The sequence below is a fragment of the Drosophila arizonae genome, chromosome X, assembly GCF_054131065.1.
Source record: "Drosophila arizonae isolate 15081-1271.41 chromosome X, UAZ_ARI_1.0, whole genome shotgun sequence".
In the NCBI taxonomy this organism is placed as follows: domain Eukaryota; kingdom Metazoa; phylum Arthropoda; class Insecta; order Diptera; family Drosophilidae; genus Drosophila; species Drosophila arizonae.
The window spans coordinates 6,910,346-6,929,018 of NC_142927.1; the positions used below are offsets into that span (position 1 = coordinate 6,910,346).

Consider the following 18,673-nt stretch of genomic DNA (forward strand, 5'->3'; position numbering starts at 1 on the left):
GGGCTGCCAACTTGTTGAATTGTGTGTAGTAACTGCAAAACTTTTAGTTAACCGCAATTTATATTTATATATTGTTTGTTGTTCATAAACAAGCTCAAAGTAAAATATTTGGCCAACAGCCAACTTGCTGCTAAGTTTAAAAAGCAATTACTTCCGATAAAATAGTAGTAGTAGTAGTAGTAGTAGTAGTAGTAGTAGTAGTAGTAGTAGTAGTAGTAGTAGTAGTATTAGGGCTAACAACTTTGTGTGTTTAAGAAACACTTCGAAACTTGTTTTCAAAGTATTTTATTTACATATGTGTGCAATGGGAAGAAGGCTAATGTAAACTTATTATTTTTACTGTATATAGACTATATATATGTATATCTATATATGTGATATGTAAAACCGCTAAGCCAAAATACTTGACCTCGTTTGCGGACTTGAAGCGCTGCCAACTTGCTGGCAAATTTCAAACCAATTACTGTTAATGAAATGGTAAAGGCTGCACTTAAGCAACACGTGAAAGGACTCGTAATACAATATATATATATATGTATATATGTGTCATATTTTGTATACATGCGTGCTGTCCACTCGCTTCGACATGCCAGAGCATAATGAGAGCTTTTCACATAATATAAGCGATGAATTAAACAAATGCCGCCCACAATGAATACATAATATATGCAATATATATAATTGTAAATATATATATATATGCTTCTCTATGTATATGTGGCTTTGTGCCCTACCTATCCAGCAATGCTCTCAAGGCGCACAGATGACAAATGAAAGTTTTCAGTTCATGCCATTCACGCAAGCGCGAAATACGCTTTCATCTGTCGGTAGATGATATGTGTGTATGTGTGGGTGTCTCTGTGTGTGTGTGCTGCTGCTGGAGTCAAAGTTTCCGGGCTGCGCTTTTCCAGTTGTGGAAAATGATTACAGTGTCCTGCGCATCCCCTCGCCCCATTACATTGCTAATTGCTGACAGCTATCATAATTTCAGTCAATAATTGCGCAGCCATTTAATGGCTACAAGCGGCTTATACAGTTGGTTAACAGTTAACTGTTAACAGTTAACATTTAGTGACACCCATAAGCGCTAATTAGAGTGGGCTTTCAATTCAATATCATATCAAGCAATCGAGAATTTATGACTGACTGAGCAGCGCATCCGCCTCTTTGCACCGCCTCTTCGCACCGCCCTCTCGGTATAGGTGACAAATAACAGGTATAGCAGGTATACGGCTCCGGCAGCTTATGCGTTTGTTATTCATTGAATTATTATGTAACATAATTGTGCGCCCCAAAAAGTATGCAACGAGCCAACGGAATGCCACAATATTGCCAAGCACTCATGTTGGCTTACAATGTGGTCTATAGACTATATCTCTTTCTGTGTGTATGTGTGTTGGCATGGTATTTGTGTGCACATAAGAGCCCTTAAATATTTTGACAGCAAATACGCTAGAAAGAAAAGAGCTCAACGTGAAAGAGATGGAGAGAGATTGAGTGGGAGTGCAAGAGAGAGAGAGAGAGAGAGTGTGTGTAAGGGAGAGAGAGAGAAGGCAAAGGACGGGCAACGGGCAGCAGCGTCAGCAATATTTTTAAGCGAATGCTCAGCTGTCCAGGTTTTTGATGCACGTACATCACAAAACTGTGATAAGCTATGGGTGGGTGTGTGCATATATGTGTGTGTGTGTGTGTGTGTGTCGATTTGTGTGTACAAAACAATTTGCTGCAAAATCTCAACGGCACAGACACACGGCAAACATTTAAAATACGTTGCTTCAGCTGTTTGCATTGAATGTGACAGATACAGACAGACACACACACACAAACACACACACACATACAGTGACACTCTGCTAGGTGTGTGAGTTGACTGTGCCTTCTGGCAGTTTCCTTTAAAGCTTTGAAGCCGCCTAAACGCCATAAAAAAAATGAAGCGAAGAGAAAATCAGAGAAATAAAAAATAAAAATAAAAAAAAAATTGCTTCACATCGATTTTGCATGCGAAACCTGAATGTTTCGCTATTCTTTCAATATATTCTCTGCCAGCTCTCTCTCTCCCTCTCTCTCTCTGTGTCTGTGTGCGTGTGTGTGCTTTCTGTTGGTTGTGGCTCTGCATACCCAACTCAAACCCCCAACCGAGCGCTGTTTGACAGACTTGACTGCCAGGCTGATGGCATGATTGGCGATTACGTAACAATTTTTTGTTCTTCTCCTGCTGCTGCTGCTCCTGCTCCTGCTGCTGGCCGTAGGCTATTCAGGCTAATAGGCAAATACCGGAAGTGCGCTCGAGGTTCAGTCGGGTGTCAACTGCTGGCCAAAACGTCGCCATCCAGCTGACTTTAAGCATTGCATTTAAAGGCAACTTTCCATCTGGTTTACTTTGGCCAAGTATCTAATTAGCTAATAATCAGATATTGCATTCACTCTCTCTCTCTCTCTATATATGTATATATATACATACATATATTTGCATAGCATATTCATTGTAGCTTTACAATGGGCAAACTTTGCAGCATAATGATGGGGCCAGTTTGGAATTTCACAGTTCTTTAAGGCCAACTTGTTAGCCAACTTGAGTGGATGTTCACTGTCAAACTTTGTTTGAAGTTCCCGCCAACAAGAGCAACAAGAGCAAATATTTTTCCATAAGAAAACATTTCTCTTTATTAATTTTTTCGAAATGGCACAAAAACCGGCAGCAAAACGAAAAAAAAAAAAAAAAACGAGCAAAAAATCTGTTCACATGATGATATGAATGGAATGAAATAATATTGTTGGAAATTTCCAAGTCGAGAAACACACAAAACTTAATGAGTTTTTCAATAAACTGATGACGGCGCCTGCTGCTGACTTATCTGGTTTGCCACGCCCACGCTTTCGCTCACGCCCTCACGCCACGACGTGGCCTTATAGCCCGGCACCAGCTAACGAGCTGCCCATCAAATGCTCGGACCTCTGTCAGAGCTAGCCAACCTTAACTTGAACTTCCACCTCAACCCCATCAACAAATTGCTTTTGCGGCTTTGTGGTAACATTTTGCTTGCCGTTACCGTTGCCTTTAGCGTTACCGTTACCATTACCTTTACATTTACCGGTTACCTTTGCCGGTTAGCAGCGCCCGTCAACGACACTGTCAACTCCCCCCTCACCCCGACTCCTGCCACAGCCGAGCTTAGAGCCCAACAAAGCCACCGGAGCGCTGCAACCTCAAGCATACACTGCCACGTCCTATTGTCGTCTCCTGGCTCCTGGTTCGCTTCACTCCAGTTTCGATTGGATATTTGCGTTCAGTTCAGTTCGTTTCTGGCTTTAAAGCCAAAAGCCCAGCGCACAGCACGCACAATAAATTAAGCAAATTTATGGCCAACTCTGGCATCCAAAATTCTATCCGCTAAACCAACCAGCCAACCACCCTCAGCCAGCACCACGCTAACCAACCATCCAGCACCACCCACAATCTTGCAGCTTTTGAATTCATTGATTACCACTTTCGCGTGCCAGTGGCTCCGCATTAAATTCATTGGCTTTGCCACCGCCCAACCGCCACACCTCCAGGCCCCCTCGCTCGCTTACACTGCACAGCAGAATTTGAGCACTTGTCACAAATTAACAAAATATTGACAAGCCACAACAATGGCTATGAAATAATTCTATGAAGTCTCTTATTGGAAATAAGTCGAAAGACTGATTCAATTTTTAGATGATATTTTTACATTTTAGCAATATGTTAGACTAAGATCCAAACAGAAATAATTGAATACATTTTTGAAGTTTAGGGAATAGAATCTGTAGATTAAACAAGGAAAAAGTTGAATCAAATTAAAGTGGGTCAAATTTAATTGGTTTCAAAAGACAGTACTGAATCTAAAAATGAATAAAATAAACTTAAAAAAAAAAAAAAAAAATATATATATATATATATATATATATATATATATATATATATATATACATATATATATATATATATATATATATATACATATATATATATATATATATATACATATATATATATATATATATATATATATATATATATATATATATACAAAAAAATTAAATAAAAATATGCATAAAATAATTTGAGTAGGTAAAGTAAAATTCGGTTAAAACATAAATTGGTATTCTTATATATTTCAAAGGAAAATAAATTGTATAAAAGTAAAATCTCATACTGCACCGGATCTTGACTTCAAATCTAATAAAGGACCGGTTCAGAACGTCTTGAGAAGGGTCTGAGTAGTTCCTTAATTGTAGACGCCTAGACGGACCTTTGACTGTCTTGGGATTGTTGCCGTCTGAGTATTCCCTTAATTGTGGACAGACGTCTAGGCCGAGTCAGAGCTTTTGGCTGTGAATATCCTTTGAATTTCAATATCAATGTTTTTACTGCTTCGTGTGAATTAAAAAAATGTATCTGAGTCTAAAATCGGACAAAAAGCATCCCACTATACCGCAGTTCCCTCAGGCTGTTTCCTTTGCGATACACCTGCAGAGCTTCGCAGGTACCAGAATATGTATATTCCAATCTGAGACACCCAGAGCTGATGCAAAGACACTTCTGGCCAATTGAGGCTCAAATGAGTTCCGCAATCTTGTAGCAGAGTTTTGTCAGCTGGCAGGACGAGTTTATTAAATACTTGACTACAGCTTGTCGCTCTTCAATTTTGGGCAGATGCTTCGATTGTTGTGCTACCTTTAAGAAATGAATGACACGCCCCACTTACTCACTCACACACACACACACACACACACACTCACACACGCACACACTCTTTGTGCTGTGCTGGCCGACGCACGTACGGCTTAAAGAAGCTTAAGCAACGGCCGCCGCTCGAAGAGGACGTCTATAATTTCTTTTGTTGGCTCATTTCATTTGGCAGTACGCGACGGTATTTCATTATTAATGGAACTTTGATTAAATTGCAAGTCGCTAGTCGCTAGACTTGAGACTCGAGTCAAGTCGCCTCCGCGCTGGCATATAAAAAATTTACGATGTCAAATTTACACAAATTAGTCGCATCCGGTACGCAGTCCGCAGGGCCAGGCACAAAGCTGGCCAAAATGCTCTTCTGCTTATTGCTGCAGCATATTTCATTTGCACTCCGCAATTTATTTCATATTCCCACCAATAATCGAGTCTATGCGCCTCGCATATAAATCAAAGCAAAGTCAAAGCCAAAGCCAGAGCAGAGCAATATTTGCCTTGGCAAACGAAATTTTCGGGTCGATTAAAATATTCCCATTCGATACAGTTTTGATTTACGAGAGCTATCTAAAGAGCGCTACGACTTTTGTATTTATTTCGCAAATTATTTATTTATTCAGGTAATATCCATTTTGGTACACTTTATAGTAATTCCCATCGAATATTGCAGATGGCATGGTTTTTCTCTCAAATATTGATGCTTGCCGTAGCTTCGTAATCATCCTAAATATACTTATTGATAGACCTATTTATTAAACTCAAATAAATTCAACTTAATAAATCCAATATATATTATCCTCGTATATATATATATGCAAGTTCAGTCCCGATTATTATAAATGGAGGCAGTTTTTTTTCGACTTACACAGAAATTAAATTATCAAGAATTATTGCGAATGATTTTTTTATCGAGGATAAATTTTTATCGCGATTTTCGATCTATACTGTCGAGTCCCGATTATTTAGAATGCCATACGGATAATTTTTTCGACTTACACATAAATTCATATTATAGATAATTATCGAGAACGATTTTTTTTCTTTTTTCGACTTATCGCGATTTTCGATTTATAGAGACTTTCACATATTGCATTTCCATTTCAGCTGTCGATTCGCTTTATTAAATTCATGTTTCCAACAACTGCCCCTATCACTTGCTTTTGTTGATAAAGGGGTTTTGGTAATTATAATAACTCCTATTGAATTACACACAATCAAATCAATAAAATAGTTGAGCATCAGCTAGACACACACACACGCTCTCTCTCTCTCTCTCTCTCGCTCTCTCTGTCTCTGTCTTAGCTCAAATTTATTAGATTTAATTAAAGTACAAAAGCTGCATTTTAATTAAGGCTAAGCTACGTCCATTTAGTTGCCGCCTTTGCTTGCTTTGCGTTATGTCTCTGTTAGTTCACAGTAATTTTGCCAAAGGGGCGTGGCTGGCAGCAAAATTGCAGCACTGTGCTGACGTTTACCAAATTAAGCACACACCCACACACGTATGTCTATGTGTGTACTTGTGTGCTAAAGGTCAGCTGGTTTCTCTGGCAAATGTATCGAAAATAAATGCAGCTGACAGCTGAGCCTGAGATCGAGTTGTAAGTGCATTATAATGTCAATTCGCCAGGTATTTCCAGGTATTTCCAGCTGGAGCTGCACAAAATGGCGCCAGCTCATTTCAATTAAATGCCAGCTGCCAATTCATTTGCCCACTTGGCCTTGGCATTCAATTGTCGTCGGCCTACTTGAAAATGTGCAATAAAAATACGACTTGACCATGGCTTATGGAGACTTACCATTGGCCAGCCAAGCGCAGTTCGCACTCTTAATCCGATTCGGCCCCTTTGGCCCCTTTGCATGCAATATGTTAATTTCACTTTGCATTGAAATTAGTTTATGCAATTCGCCATTTGCCTTTGGCCAGCCAATAACATTGGCCAACAAAATGTTTGTTTATATTTGATGCATTTGATAGCCAGAGCTTTGTTTTGTTAATGTGCTCAAGTCTGGCTTAAACTGAACTGGGTTGCATGTAAGATAATCTTATATAGATACCTACTCTGGGCTGGGTCAAAGAATGATTTATTGTCTTATAGCTATCTATTTTTAGCCGCATAAAGCTGAGAAACCTGACGATAAGAATATATAAGAGACAAACGCTGAGCTTAAATTGAGCTGATTTATATTTGAGATAATCTTATATAATGATCTACTCAGGGCTGGATCTATCTATTGCTTCTAATTTTTTCCCCAGTAAACTGAGAGCCCTGACGATAAGAATCTATAAGATAAGAGCTTTAAGCCTTACAAACTCTGAGATAGGATTAGAGTAATCAATAGCGGAGTCTTACAAACTCAGCGATAGATAGACTAGAATTCAGGCGTGAATTTATGCAAGAGTCTGGGCTATATCCAGACGCGGAATCAGAAGAATAAAGATCATTGTAATGCTAAGCTTCACTCTGTCTCATGCGTTGCCCCAAGCACTGAAACGGTGCCTGAAGGAACTCCGCTAAACTAGTTCCTCTCTCTAGGAACTAAAGACGCTATTCAGTCCAGTCCCAGATTCAGTCTCTGATAAACTTTTACTACATTTCAGCTTACAAGCTTTTGTAGGCCTGTGCAACAGCTTGCTTATTTATGAGCACCAGCTATACATATACATTGCATTATGTAACAGTTTTATTTACATACAAAATATTTGTTGCTGTTTAGTGGCGTTGGAAACGCATTCAACCATATGGCCTGAGCCAATTAGATTTTAATAAGCCTGTGCATTCACATCAATAATTCGAAATGCTTTTTTTAAATTTTATTTTTTGTGTTTTCCCTTATTTACATATAATTTTTTTTAATCGAATTAGTATACATAGGTCTGCGCATGATGCGTATTGCAGATTTTTTTTTTTTTTTTTTTTTTAGAAAATACCAATTTTATGTTTATTTAAGGCAATTTGAAAAAGTTTCATGTCAAATGCTTATAAATGAGGTTGATGCGACACCCTTTGGGAATGCTGTTGGCATTCGGGCGCATTTCGCTGAAAGTCAACTTGATATATGGGCTAATGATGTTGACGAGAGTGGGGAGTGGAAGAGTGAGTGAGAGAGGGGGAGGGGGTAGGTAGATTGTGAGTGAACAGAGAAACACCTTAGCTAACAATGGCGCCTTTGTTCTTGCCTAACCGTGTCGGTTTTGTCGAGCACTGCGGCATATTGCAACCGACTGCCGTGGCAACAACGCCAAACACCCTCGGGCAACGTTTGAGGTGCTCATGAATATATCATGACAATATTGAGCCAATGTGGGGCAGAATAAGAAGAAGAAGAAGGAAGAAGAAGGAAGAAGAAACTGATGCCTTGACAGCCCGTCCAATTCGGTTTATCAATACATTTTAACAATGCAGTTTGATGTTGTTATATCAACTCAATGCTTCACTAACTTTCAATTGCCAGACAGCTGTTGGACATGGTCGGGCCGATTACCTCAGTTGTATGAATAAACCTCATATCTGAAATTTACAGAGAGTGCTCGAGGCTACGAAGCTACATTAATTGAAACCAAATTTCCATTGCAAAGCTCACAGAATTTCAAATTTCTGCCAGCTGCAGAAATTCCATCCAGAAGGCATTAAGGATTACTATAAATCAAAATCAATAGCCAATATGTAGGCAGAAGTGCTTCACACTGCAAATGCTGCATTAATTAAGCAGCTCAGCGTAGCTAAATTTTCAATATAATCAATATAATATTTCAGGTATAAGCAGCCTGACGAAATGCTATCCGGATTAGATATGTAATGGCAAGACATTCTCAGCAGGCAAACATTCATTGAATTTCAATTAGCTAACTCTACATATTAGTTAGAGAATATTTGTTGGCTTTTCAGCTCATTTTCAGGTCAAGTAGATTCTGCCTGAAATATCTAGATATACTAAATGTAGTCAGACTTTAAACAGCAAAGTTCAGACTTCTCATAACACATCTCAAAATAAATTCTATCTTTTAAAAGCAGTTCTCCCTAGTTATATATTTTAGCTCAGGTATACAAAAGTCGTATACTCCTCTCAAATATTTATTTTTCTTTCCCATACACTGGGTTTGCCATATACTTTGCAAAATAACCTTGTTGTTGTTGTCGTAAATTAATTTTAAAATGGCTAGCGACTGACTTTGCTACATAAAAATTAGAAAAACTAAATGTAATTAGGTCAAACCACCTGAACAGAATTTCAGGGTGCCCATTGATTTGTGCACTGAAATGCCATTCAAGTAGCGAGAGTATATCAAATGTCAGTTGAACAGTTGAAGAATATGTAACTCAAATTTGCCTGATGACCGATAACAATGTCTATCGATAACACAATCGATAACCGCTATTACTGCTAGATAGGTTAGCCTCTTATTCCAAGTGTGCTTATTAGAGATTCACATCATTTCGTATATCTTTCCAAGGTATATGCTGCAATTGGAATGTTTATTAAAGAGCTATCGATGGACTATCGTTAAGATAACCGATATCAGCTACTTCTACTAGTACTATTATACCCTAATCTCTCGACTCTACTCTCATAATTTCGTATATATTTCCAAGTTATGTACTCCAGCTAAAATGCATATTGAAGAATTATCGATTAGCTCATATATCGATCGTTTTAAAACTAAATTTTGATAATTTCAATTATCGATAAATATGTATATCGATAGTTGTTTAACTGTACTTATAAGATGCTCTTATTTATTATATATTGAAAAAAAAAATATTAATTAACCCTTATATCGATAGTTTTTTCCATATATGGCCTTATACATCGATAGTTTTTAATGATATATTTGATTTGTTTAATTGATGTAGAGCTTGAACACCTTCGCCCGGTAGCTTCCTGCTTATACCTCGATAACACAGCTGAATCATATTCAGATTGCCTAGTTAGTAAGCGCTGCCTATCGAGCAACCCTCTTTGCATCCTCTCCGCTCAGCGACGCCCTTGAATTAACGTAATTGCAGCTGCAGCAGTCATTCAATATCTGCATTCGATGCAGCATGCCATGGACTGTCAGGCTTATATAATATTATTCATTTGCCGTGATTTTACTTATGGCCAGCGTTGTCAGAGTATTCAATTTCTTCTCATAATACTGCAGCTACCATTTGCATAAATATCTCTGTGTGTGCGTGTGTGTATGTGTGTGTCTTACACAGGATGCTTCAATTGGATGCTTGCAATCAACTTACAATACCAGCTGAATGCATTCGGTGCATTCGCTCTCATTAGTGCAGCTGCAGCATCGGCAATTCTTGATATTGCCCAGGTAACGGAAGGACAGCTGGGCATTAAGAGCTCGTAAGCCAGCATGCATATCAATTAGCAATGTGATTCGCAGTGATTCAGGGTCATAGTTCACGCCACACGCTTTCGCTGTACCGCCCTTCCGCTCTACCCTAAAACTCTTGCTCTTAATTATGAAGCTTGTAACTGTGCCACGAAAACCGAAATTAAAAAAAAAAAATAATAATAAAGAAAGCCCGAGGAAATAGAAAAACAAGCAGGTGAGAGTGTGCTAATTGAGTGTACTCGACTAGGAAATACCCTGAAAGCTATTATGGGTTTGCTTTGAGCTCTTTTGTTAGAACAGAAAGGGGAATCACTTGCAAGCAAATAATTGTTGGGTATTTTTGGGTGAAAGCCTATGCCTCCTATGGGGTATACACAACTAAATATGGAGTTTAGGCTGTAAACAAAATATTTTTCAATTATCAAGTCAACATACAAAATCCCGGAAGTTCGACGATGGTTGGGAATCTATATCGAATTAGCCACGCCTACTGCTGATCGCTACATACGTACGCATCGAACCAATATACCCTACACATATGCATGTTCAATGTGTTCACAGCTTTCAGCTAAGAAATTATTATTTTTATTATTTATTTACTTTTTTTTTGGCACGAACTAAGCCCAAGGCCAACAGCATCTGGTGCAAAGTGAGAAGCGGAGAGGAAGGCGCCAGGTGTTGCGCCTTGTGCAACGTGCAGAAGTTTTTTTGGCAGAGAACGTTCGGCAAATGTTGTCTGACTACATGTTGCTGGCTCACGGGGCTGATGGCAAGTTTTCTGATGCCTGAGCATGTGGCATGTGGCGTGTGGCATGTGGCATGTGCCATGTGCCATGTGGCACACAGCGAAAAGGGCGCACTTTAACAACAGTTTGCAGCAGCACACAAAGTTTGCACAGAGACACAGTGCCACAGTGTTTTCACTTAAAGCGGACATTTGCAATTGCAACTCCGATTGAGAAAGTTTGTTGATATTTATGGGATTTAGTAAACATATATATATTTAGGTCATGGGTCTTGATTGATGGCAACGTAGATACAAAATTCTTTTGCATCGATAACTGCCAGCAATCGCAACAACTTGCTCAACTCTTAATGAGATTCTCGAAGTCTCGAATCTTATCTCTCAGTTGAAGGTTGTGAATGCTGAAATTTATTTAGGTCAATGGGTTCGGATGGATGGAAATGTCTAAGCTAATAGATTTTTTGCTAAATTCGATATACATCGATAACTGCCAGCAAAAACAACAACTTGACCAAGTCTTAATGAGATTCTCGAAGCAAATCTTTTGTCACAGCTGAAGCGTCTGAATGCTGAAAGTTAATTAGATCAATTGGTTCTGATGAATGGAAATGTCTTTGAAGAACGTTAGTCAAACAGATTTCTTGCTTAAAAGCAATTTAGCCTAGTGTTAAAGAGATTCTCGAATTGAATCTTACCTCTCCGAGTGAAGCGTTTGATAACTGAAATATTTATATTTATGCAAATAAGTTTTGGTAGATGGAAATGTTTTTGATTCTTAAAGGAAGTTAGTTTGAAAAATTTGTAGCACACATCGATATATATCGATAACTGCCAGCACAAACAAAAAACAATTTGGCACAATCTTAGAGAGATTCTCAAATTGAATACTATCTTTCTTTTTTGATGGATGGGACATCCATGAGTTTTAAATGAAATCGATCTAAGGGATTTCTTGTATAAATCGATATAAATCGATAGCTGTCAAAGCGCAAAAAATAAAAACAATTCAGCCTGATCTTAATGAGATTCTCGATTTGAATCTTATGTCTCCGAGTGAAGCGCCTGAATACTGGAATATATATTTTATATTGCATACATCACTATATATCGATAATCAAAACAACCTCACAAAGTTTCAAGTCCCTTATCTCATCTCTTTGTGAAACTCATGAAGAGCTTTTAGCTTTTAGTTTGTTGAACAAGTTGCCCGGAATTCTGTTAAAGTTCCAACGGAAAGAGTTTGAGTTGAGTTACAGTTGCAATCAAGAGCAATGCTTTAGCATTGGATGAAATCATAGCAACAAAAAAAAAAAAAAAAAACAATATTTGTGTTCCATGTAGCCAGTGGAAGCCCAACGGAGCCCAGAGCAGGAGCCCCGAGCCGAGTGCAAATCGTGACCACCTAATCAGGCAGTAAACAATAGCCCAACGCAATGTCCGAGAACAAAGGCAGCGACAAGAATGGAGGAGCTCCGGCGCCTGGCGGCAGCCAAGTACCGCCTCCCCAATACATCATAACAACACCCAGCGAGGTGGACGCCGATGAGGTGAGATCGATGGCCGACTTGGAGCTCAGCTCGCCCAGCGATGACAATGTCTTTGTGGTGGGCGAGCACCAGCAGATGCTGCTGCAGCAGCAGCAGCAGACGAAGCTAATGCACACACAGAAATACAGCCAGACGTCGAGCTCATCGAGCACCAGCAGCAAATTGGCCACACGTTCCTATTCCGTGACCAGCAGCAGCAGCAGTAGTGCTGCTGCCACCGCCGCTGCCGCTGCCGCCGCCGCCGCCGCCACTGTAGCCGCAACGACCATACAGCACAGCCAGCAGAAGACCATATCGAGCAGCACGCGCAGCCAGAGCCTGCAGTCGAGCGCGATTGTGGGCGAGCAGAGCGGCCATTTGTTGAGCACGGCAGCGGCGCTGGCGCAGCAGCTGAAGGCGCAGTCGTCCACCTCGATCATTACCAGCGAGCAGCGCAGCAGCAGCAGCACCAGCAGCAGCACCACCCGCTATGTCAGCTCCACCACACAGGGCGCCAGCAGCACCAGCGGCGTCAGCAAGTCCAAGTTCCAAAGCTTCCTGCAGCAGCCGGAGGCGCACGGCTTTCTCACGGCCCACCAGAAGCACGTCCGTCAATTTGTGCGCTCCACCTCGGCCCACTCGGAGGCGGCAGCGAGCATTACGCCCGTGAGCGGGGCACGGCCAGAGAAGTGCATACGCAGCGCCTCCACGCAGATCGATGATGCGTCGGCGGCCAGCGGCGATGCCGAGTCCGGCATACAGATGTCCATGTCCAAGCTGGGACTGCAGCAGTCCTCCTCGATCCTCATATCCAAGTCGGCCGAGACCATCGAGATGAAGAGCAGCTCCTCATCGGCGGGCATGCGCACCCAGCTAACGCTCAGCGGCGGCTTCCTGGCGCCACCCAATCGCAAGATCACCATACTAAGCCCCATCCATGCCCCGCCGGGACTGCACGATATGCTCAAGCGAGTCGGACGCTCGCCGCTATCGCCACGCATCAGCTTCCCGGGCAGCGAGGCGGATCTCTTTGGGTAAGTTCCTGGAAATTGCAAATACCAGATGAAATCTTACGGAACATTTCATGAAAATTCCTCATACGATTTGACCACCCTGAATATTAAAGAGAATTTGTGAGAATTCTAGAGAAAATGCTGTCTGAGAAGATCTTTGTAAGAGTTTGGAAGACGTCTTGGATTAAATCAATGAAAGAAGATATTTTAACCCTATCGATCCAACTAAGATGCTAAATATTAGAGACGTTTAGTCTTATGAAGAACTTTTAAGATCCTATGAATCCCCAATCTTGTAGAAGATAAGGTATCTTCAGTCTTTCCATTCAGTTATAGGTATTGTCTTTAATCATGTAAAAGACTTCTAACATCCTTTCGATTATAAGTGATACCTTCAATCTAGTAGAATATATCGCAGAAGATAACTGTAATCTGGTAGAAGATATTTAGAGTCCTATGAATTATAAAATTAATCTTCCTAATAATCCTTTGAAAGCTTATCAAGGGGTAGATGATGTGTTCAATGTTTTGGAAAACATCTAAGATGCCATAAATTGAGGAAGTTGCTTTAAAGTTTAGTAGGCATCATCTATGATTACGAACAAATGTTGATGATGACTCTTTTATATACGAAACATTTAAGATCAATTAAAGATGATGTAGAAGACATCTTAGATCAACAATATATTCGATGCTACATTTAGTTCTGTTGAAATCACCTAAGACTATATCAATTTTAGATGATACCTCATTCTTGTAGAAGACTTCTACGATCCTATTACTTTTGGCTGTTATATTTAGTTTTATAAAAAACATTTCAGATCCTATCAATCATATGTGTTACCTTGTGGAAGATATCTAAGACTTTACTAGCAACGTCTATAGCTTTAGTCTTATAAAAAACATAGATCCTAACAATTATTGATGTTACCTTCAATCTGGTTGAAGACGTCTAAAAGCTTATCATTTATAGATCTTAGTTTTAGTCTCATGGAAGACCTCTACGATGCTCTCAGTTATAGATAGCATTTAGTCTCAGCGAAGACCCCTACGATTCTTTCAATTACGTATAGCCTGTAGTCTTATAGGAAGCCCCTGCGATACTTTCAATTAAAGATATTACACTTAGTCCTATGAGTAGGATACGTCTAAAAAACGTATTAACCTTGCAGCCTTCTTTCCCTAAAACCACTTAGATATTAAGCTGCAGCTACAACTGCTATATTCATTCTATCCATATGGCAGTTAACACTTCAGTTCTCTCTTTAAATCTGCCCCAACCAGAGAAAAAAAAATCTCATCCTAAACAACAAATTCTGCCTTTGGGTTACATAAGGCTTGCCTTTCTAATGCCATTTAAAATGTGATAAAATCAGATGATTTATAACAAAAGTTGTTCAAGTGTGTGCGTAGCGGAAGAAGAAGACACTTAATGTGTGTGTGAGTGAGTGAGAGTGTGAGTGTGTGAGTGTGCGCATGATTTAAGATATATGTGTGTATGTATGTGCGTGTTTAGAGATAAGTTACAAAGGCCTCAAAAGAGCAATGCGATACAGATTGTCTGTTAGCCTTAATTGCCACCTGCTTGCCTCTGAAATAGATTTATATATGTTATGCTAGGTAGAGCTGTAAGATGCAAACTTGAAATTTCACATTTGTCTGGCAGCATTAGCAGCCATAGTGAAATTACCCAATGCCGTGAGATGAGATCGTGTTTTTCCCTGTCAGCAGGAGGCGTCAGCAGTGCAGCTGCCCTCTCTCTATATATATATATATGGCATTTTATGTAATAATAATATATATAAGTAAACAGCACATGCATGTAGCCCCGCAGGCATATGATGCCAAAAAAAAAACAACACACACACGTAAAAAATCACAAAAAAAAATGTATTTGCTTAAACTTGATGCAAGGGCAACTCAAACACTAATTAGGCATTTCGTGGAAATGCAATATGCGAAAATGTTGAAAGGTCACATTAAATGCAGATAGATTATATTTCCGGGAAGTGCTACATTTTGCTGCAGGCATAGAAGCTTAGATTGTTATAAATAAAATACAAGGAAAAGTTGCTTAGTTAAATTTGCCGTTGACGTGTTTAACGCTTGAATAATTTTTGACACCAAATCGCTTAACAACACTGGCAACAACAACAACAACAACAACTTGTTGATTAACAACATTGTCGAGCGGGCTGCATTCCTCGCAGCGAACCCGGCTAATGAGCATGTTTATATCCACATCCGCTGCCACATCCGTATCCGTGTCCGGGCTCTCGGTTACGGTTGCCCGGATCCTTGACGGAATTTGTGCTTTTGTGTTTTGTTTTTATTTGCTCGCATTTTTTGTTTTTGTAAAATGCTCATCTCTTGCTGTTAATTGTTATTTTGGCTGCGGGACAAGTCGCGTATACGCACCGTGTGCGCTCCAAATGTCATTCGGCAGCTTCGACAGTTGCCAGCTGTCAGCGTCCATCCGCCCCGCACACCTGCCGCCACCTGCCGCACCGCTCGCTGTCAAAATGCCAAAAATGTTTGTCATAGTCGTATAATTAAATTTAAATGTTCTCGCTCGAGTCGTGACAACAACACCGACAGAATGATATAGAGAGTGGGAGGAAGAGAGAGAGGGATAGACTGGGTGGAGGGGAGGCTAACATATACTAGACCTTAGCCACGTTAATTGCAAGCTACAAATTATGACAATTCTCAGCGCACGCATAATTAAAGGGCAGACGGAGACCTTTGCGAAAATGTTTCGTTTTTCAATTTGGAAAACAAAAATAAAATGATATATAGGCACATAATTAAAATGTTATCAAGTGAAAAGTGAAACGAAATACGATTTGGCAGCCAGCGTTTGACAAAACTTAATTAAACACCTGTCAGCCGCGCAGCGCGCGTTTGTTTGCCCGGCTATTTATATTTGAATACGTTATTATACGCCGCATTGATCCACATATAAATAGCACAAATTTTGCCCTGGAATTCAGCCGCAGCGCAGCGAATTCATATTTAAATAAATAAATTAAAACGCGCCGACCCGTCGCTGCTGTTGGCCGTGCCAATAGCTCACTTATTGTCGGCTTAAATGCATGGCATATGGCTCATAGCAAATTTGAATAAAACACATGAACACACGCTCAAGTTGTTTTTTATTTTTTCGCTGCACATTTCTGCATTGGCAGAGGCTTAATTTGAATTTTGAAAAAATTATATAAATATGTGCGAAAAAAATATGCAAACGAAATGTCATACAGCAATTAGAGACGGTTCGGTAGGGCTAACCAAAGCTGGAATATCCTAAGTAGATCCAAAAGCAGCCTGAACTGACAGCAAAGGCATTTTGTATAATATTAAAAGAAAATTCTTTGAAATTTATATATTTGATATTTTATATAGATTATTAAATTAATTAAATTTTTTTTTTATTTTTATTATTATTTTTTTCTTTTTGCAAAAATATAAATATGACAAATAGATATTCCAATCACTCAAAGAAAGCGTGAAAAATTCTAAAATTCTTGTAAATCTCTAATCTCTAGCTCTAACGGTATTCAAGTTACGCTTGAAAAACGCATAGGAAAAATATAAAATCAGATTTCCATACTCTTACTCATATAACTAACGGTATCACGGCGGACGGACAGACGGACATGTCTTTATGGACTCAGCTCGTCGGCCTGATCAAGAATATATATATACTTTCTGGGGTCTGCCACGCCTCCTTCTGCTTATTTCCTACACTTTCACAAAACTATTATGCCCTGATTTCCCATTTGCAATGGGTTTAGGGTGTAGCAGATAAAAACTCTGGCACTTGCACACAAGATTAAAGCGAAAGTCATAAAAAGGAAAGCGAATGATAAGAATTAATTTCGAGCTTTAAAGAAAGAAAAAATATAAAATGTTGTTTTCAGCTTGAAGAAAACTCGAAAATTCAATTTAAAAAAATTCCATTTTTAATTTCATACTAAATACAACTTGTATTTAGTTTCTCTCTTGGAAAAGAATTCTATAGTTTAGTTTCAAAAAATGAACTCTAAAATTTCGATTCCAACTAAGGAAAAAATTTGAAGAGTTAGTTTCTAGGAAAAGATAAGATAGATATTCTGTCTTTCTACATATTCCCTATATTCGTGTAGCGAGTCTATGTGTTTATACGTATTTAAATTCCAAGTGTTATATGATATGTTACAAAATATAGAGTCCTCTACATTACATATATACTGCTTGCTGATGTGCCACGCCTCCGTCTTATCAAAGGCAGCATACCTTAATGGACTGCCACGATTCTCAACTCTCTCACTGAATACTCAAATTTTAAAGCTATAAATCCAATTCAGACCATGAAATGGGAAAGACCCACGTCTCTATACTGAATATGGATTTTTTGCTAACGACAATTTTGTTTCACATGAAAAACGTGTTTACACTTGTGCAAAAAAAAAATCATTGCATAAATCATAAAATAACATTAACACGTACTTCAATTAACTAATTAATTCAGATTAATGGTCAATTAAGTGGAAATCGTGCACCTCGGCTATAACCAATGAAGTCTCTATATATATTTGCCGATGGTCAAGCAAGGAATTGTGTGCATGCAATGCTGGAGGGGGACAAGAAGGGGATTAGCTGTCCTGCAATGCACATTGAGAAAAAATATCTATAGCGATAAGAGGATAATGGCTCGAATTACCAATAGATATTCAGTTGGATGATGTTGGTGATATTGTTGTCTAATAAACTCTAGTTAAAACTGTGAGGTTTTAATTCAATGATGTTGTTGTAGCGACTGACGGACAGACGAACGGATAGACCGACGAATGAACGGACGTATAGACAGTAGTACGACAGTATAGACGTACGAACAGACCAATGGATGGATGAACGGATAGACAGAGGGATGAACGCACGTGCCAGACCTTAAATGGTGAGACGGACACATGGAAAGAAGATCGGAGTCACGAGAAAATGGTAGGATGAATCACTCATTCGTGAGTGAGTGAACGACTGTATGTACGGAGAGGCGAATGGACAGAGGGATGAAATCACGGACGGACACACGGCTCACAAGGTCGGACGGACACACCCGAAAAACGATAGGACGGACGCAGGAATTAACGGACTGGTAAGAGGAAGGATAAACAGACGAACGGACTGACAGAGGGATGAACGGACGGACAGATAGACGAACGGATAGATGAGCGGACATTAGGTGAGAGGGACGGAGGAATGCTCAGACAGACGCACGTATAGATGAACGTACATTAGGAATAAAGTACGGATGAATGGACAGACAGACGAACGGATAGAGAAACAGGACACTCGGAAAGCAGG

At 39.5% G+C, this 18,673-nt stretch overlaps 1 protein-coding gene across 9 annotated transcripts in view; it reads left to right on the forward strand.

Annotated features, from left to right (window-relative positions):
- The window catches only part of dnc (phosphodiesterase dunce), a 234,362-nt gene that overhangs the window by 123,682 nt on the left and 92,007 nt on the right, over positions 1-18,673 (forward strand). For 5 of the 9 annotated variants that reach the window (XM_018015213.2, XM_089476003.1, XM_089476000.1 and 2 more), the window contains one exon: positions 12,133-13,351. The exons of the other annotated variants lie outside the window; for them this stretch is intronic. In XM_018015213.2, coding sequence (XP_017870702.1) covers positions 12,225-13,351 — 1,127 coding nt within the window. In that variant the 5' untranslated portion in view covers positions 12,133-12,224. The remainder of the gene's footprint in view (positions 1-12,132; positions 13,352-18,673) is intronic. 9 annotated transcript variants of the gene reach the window in all.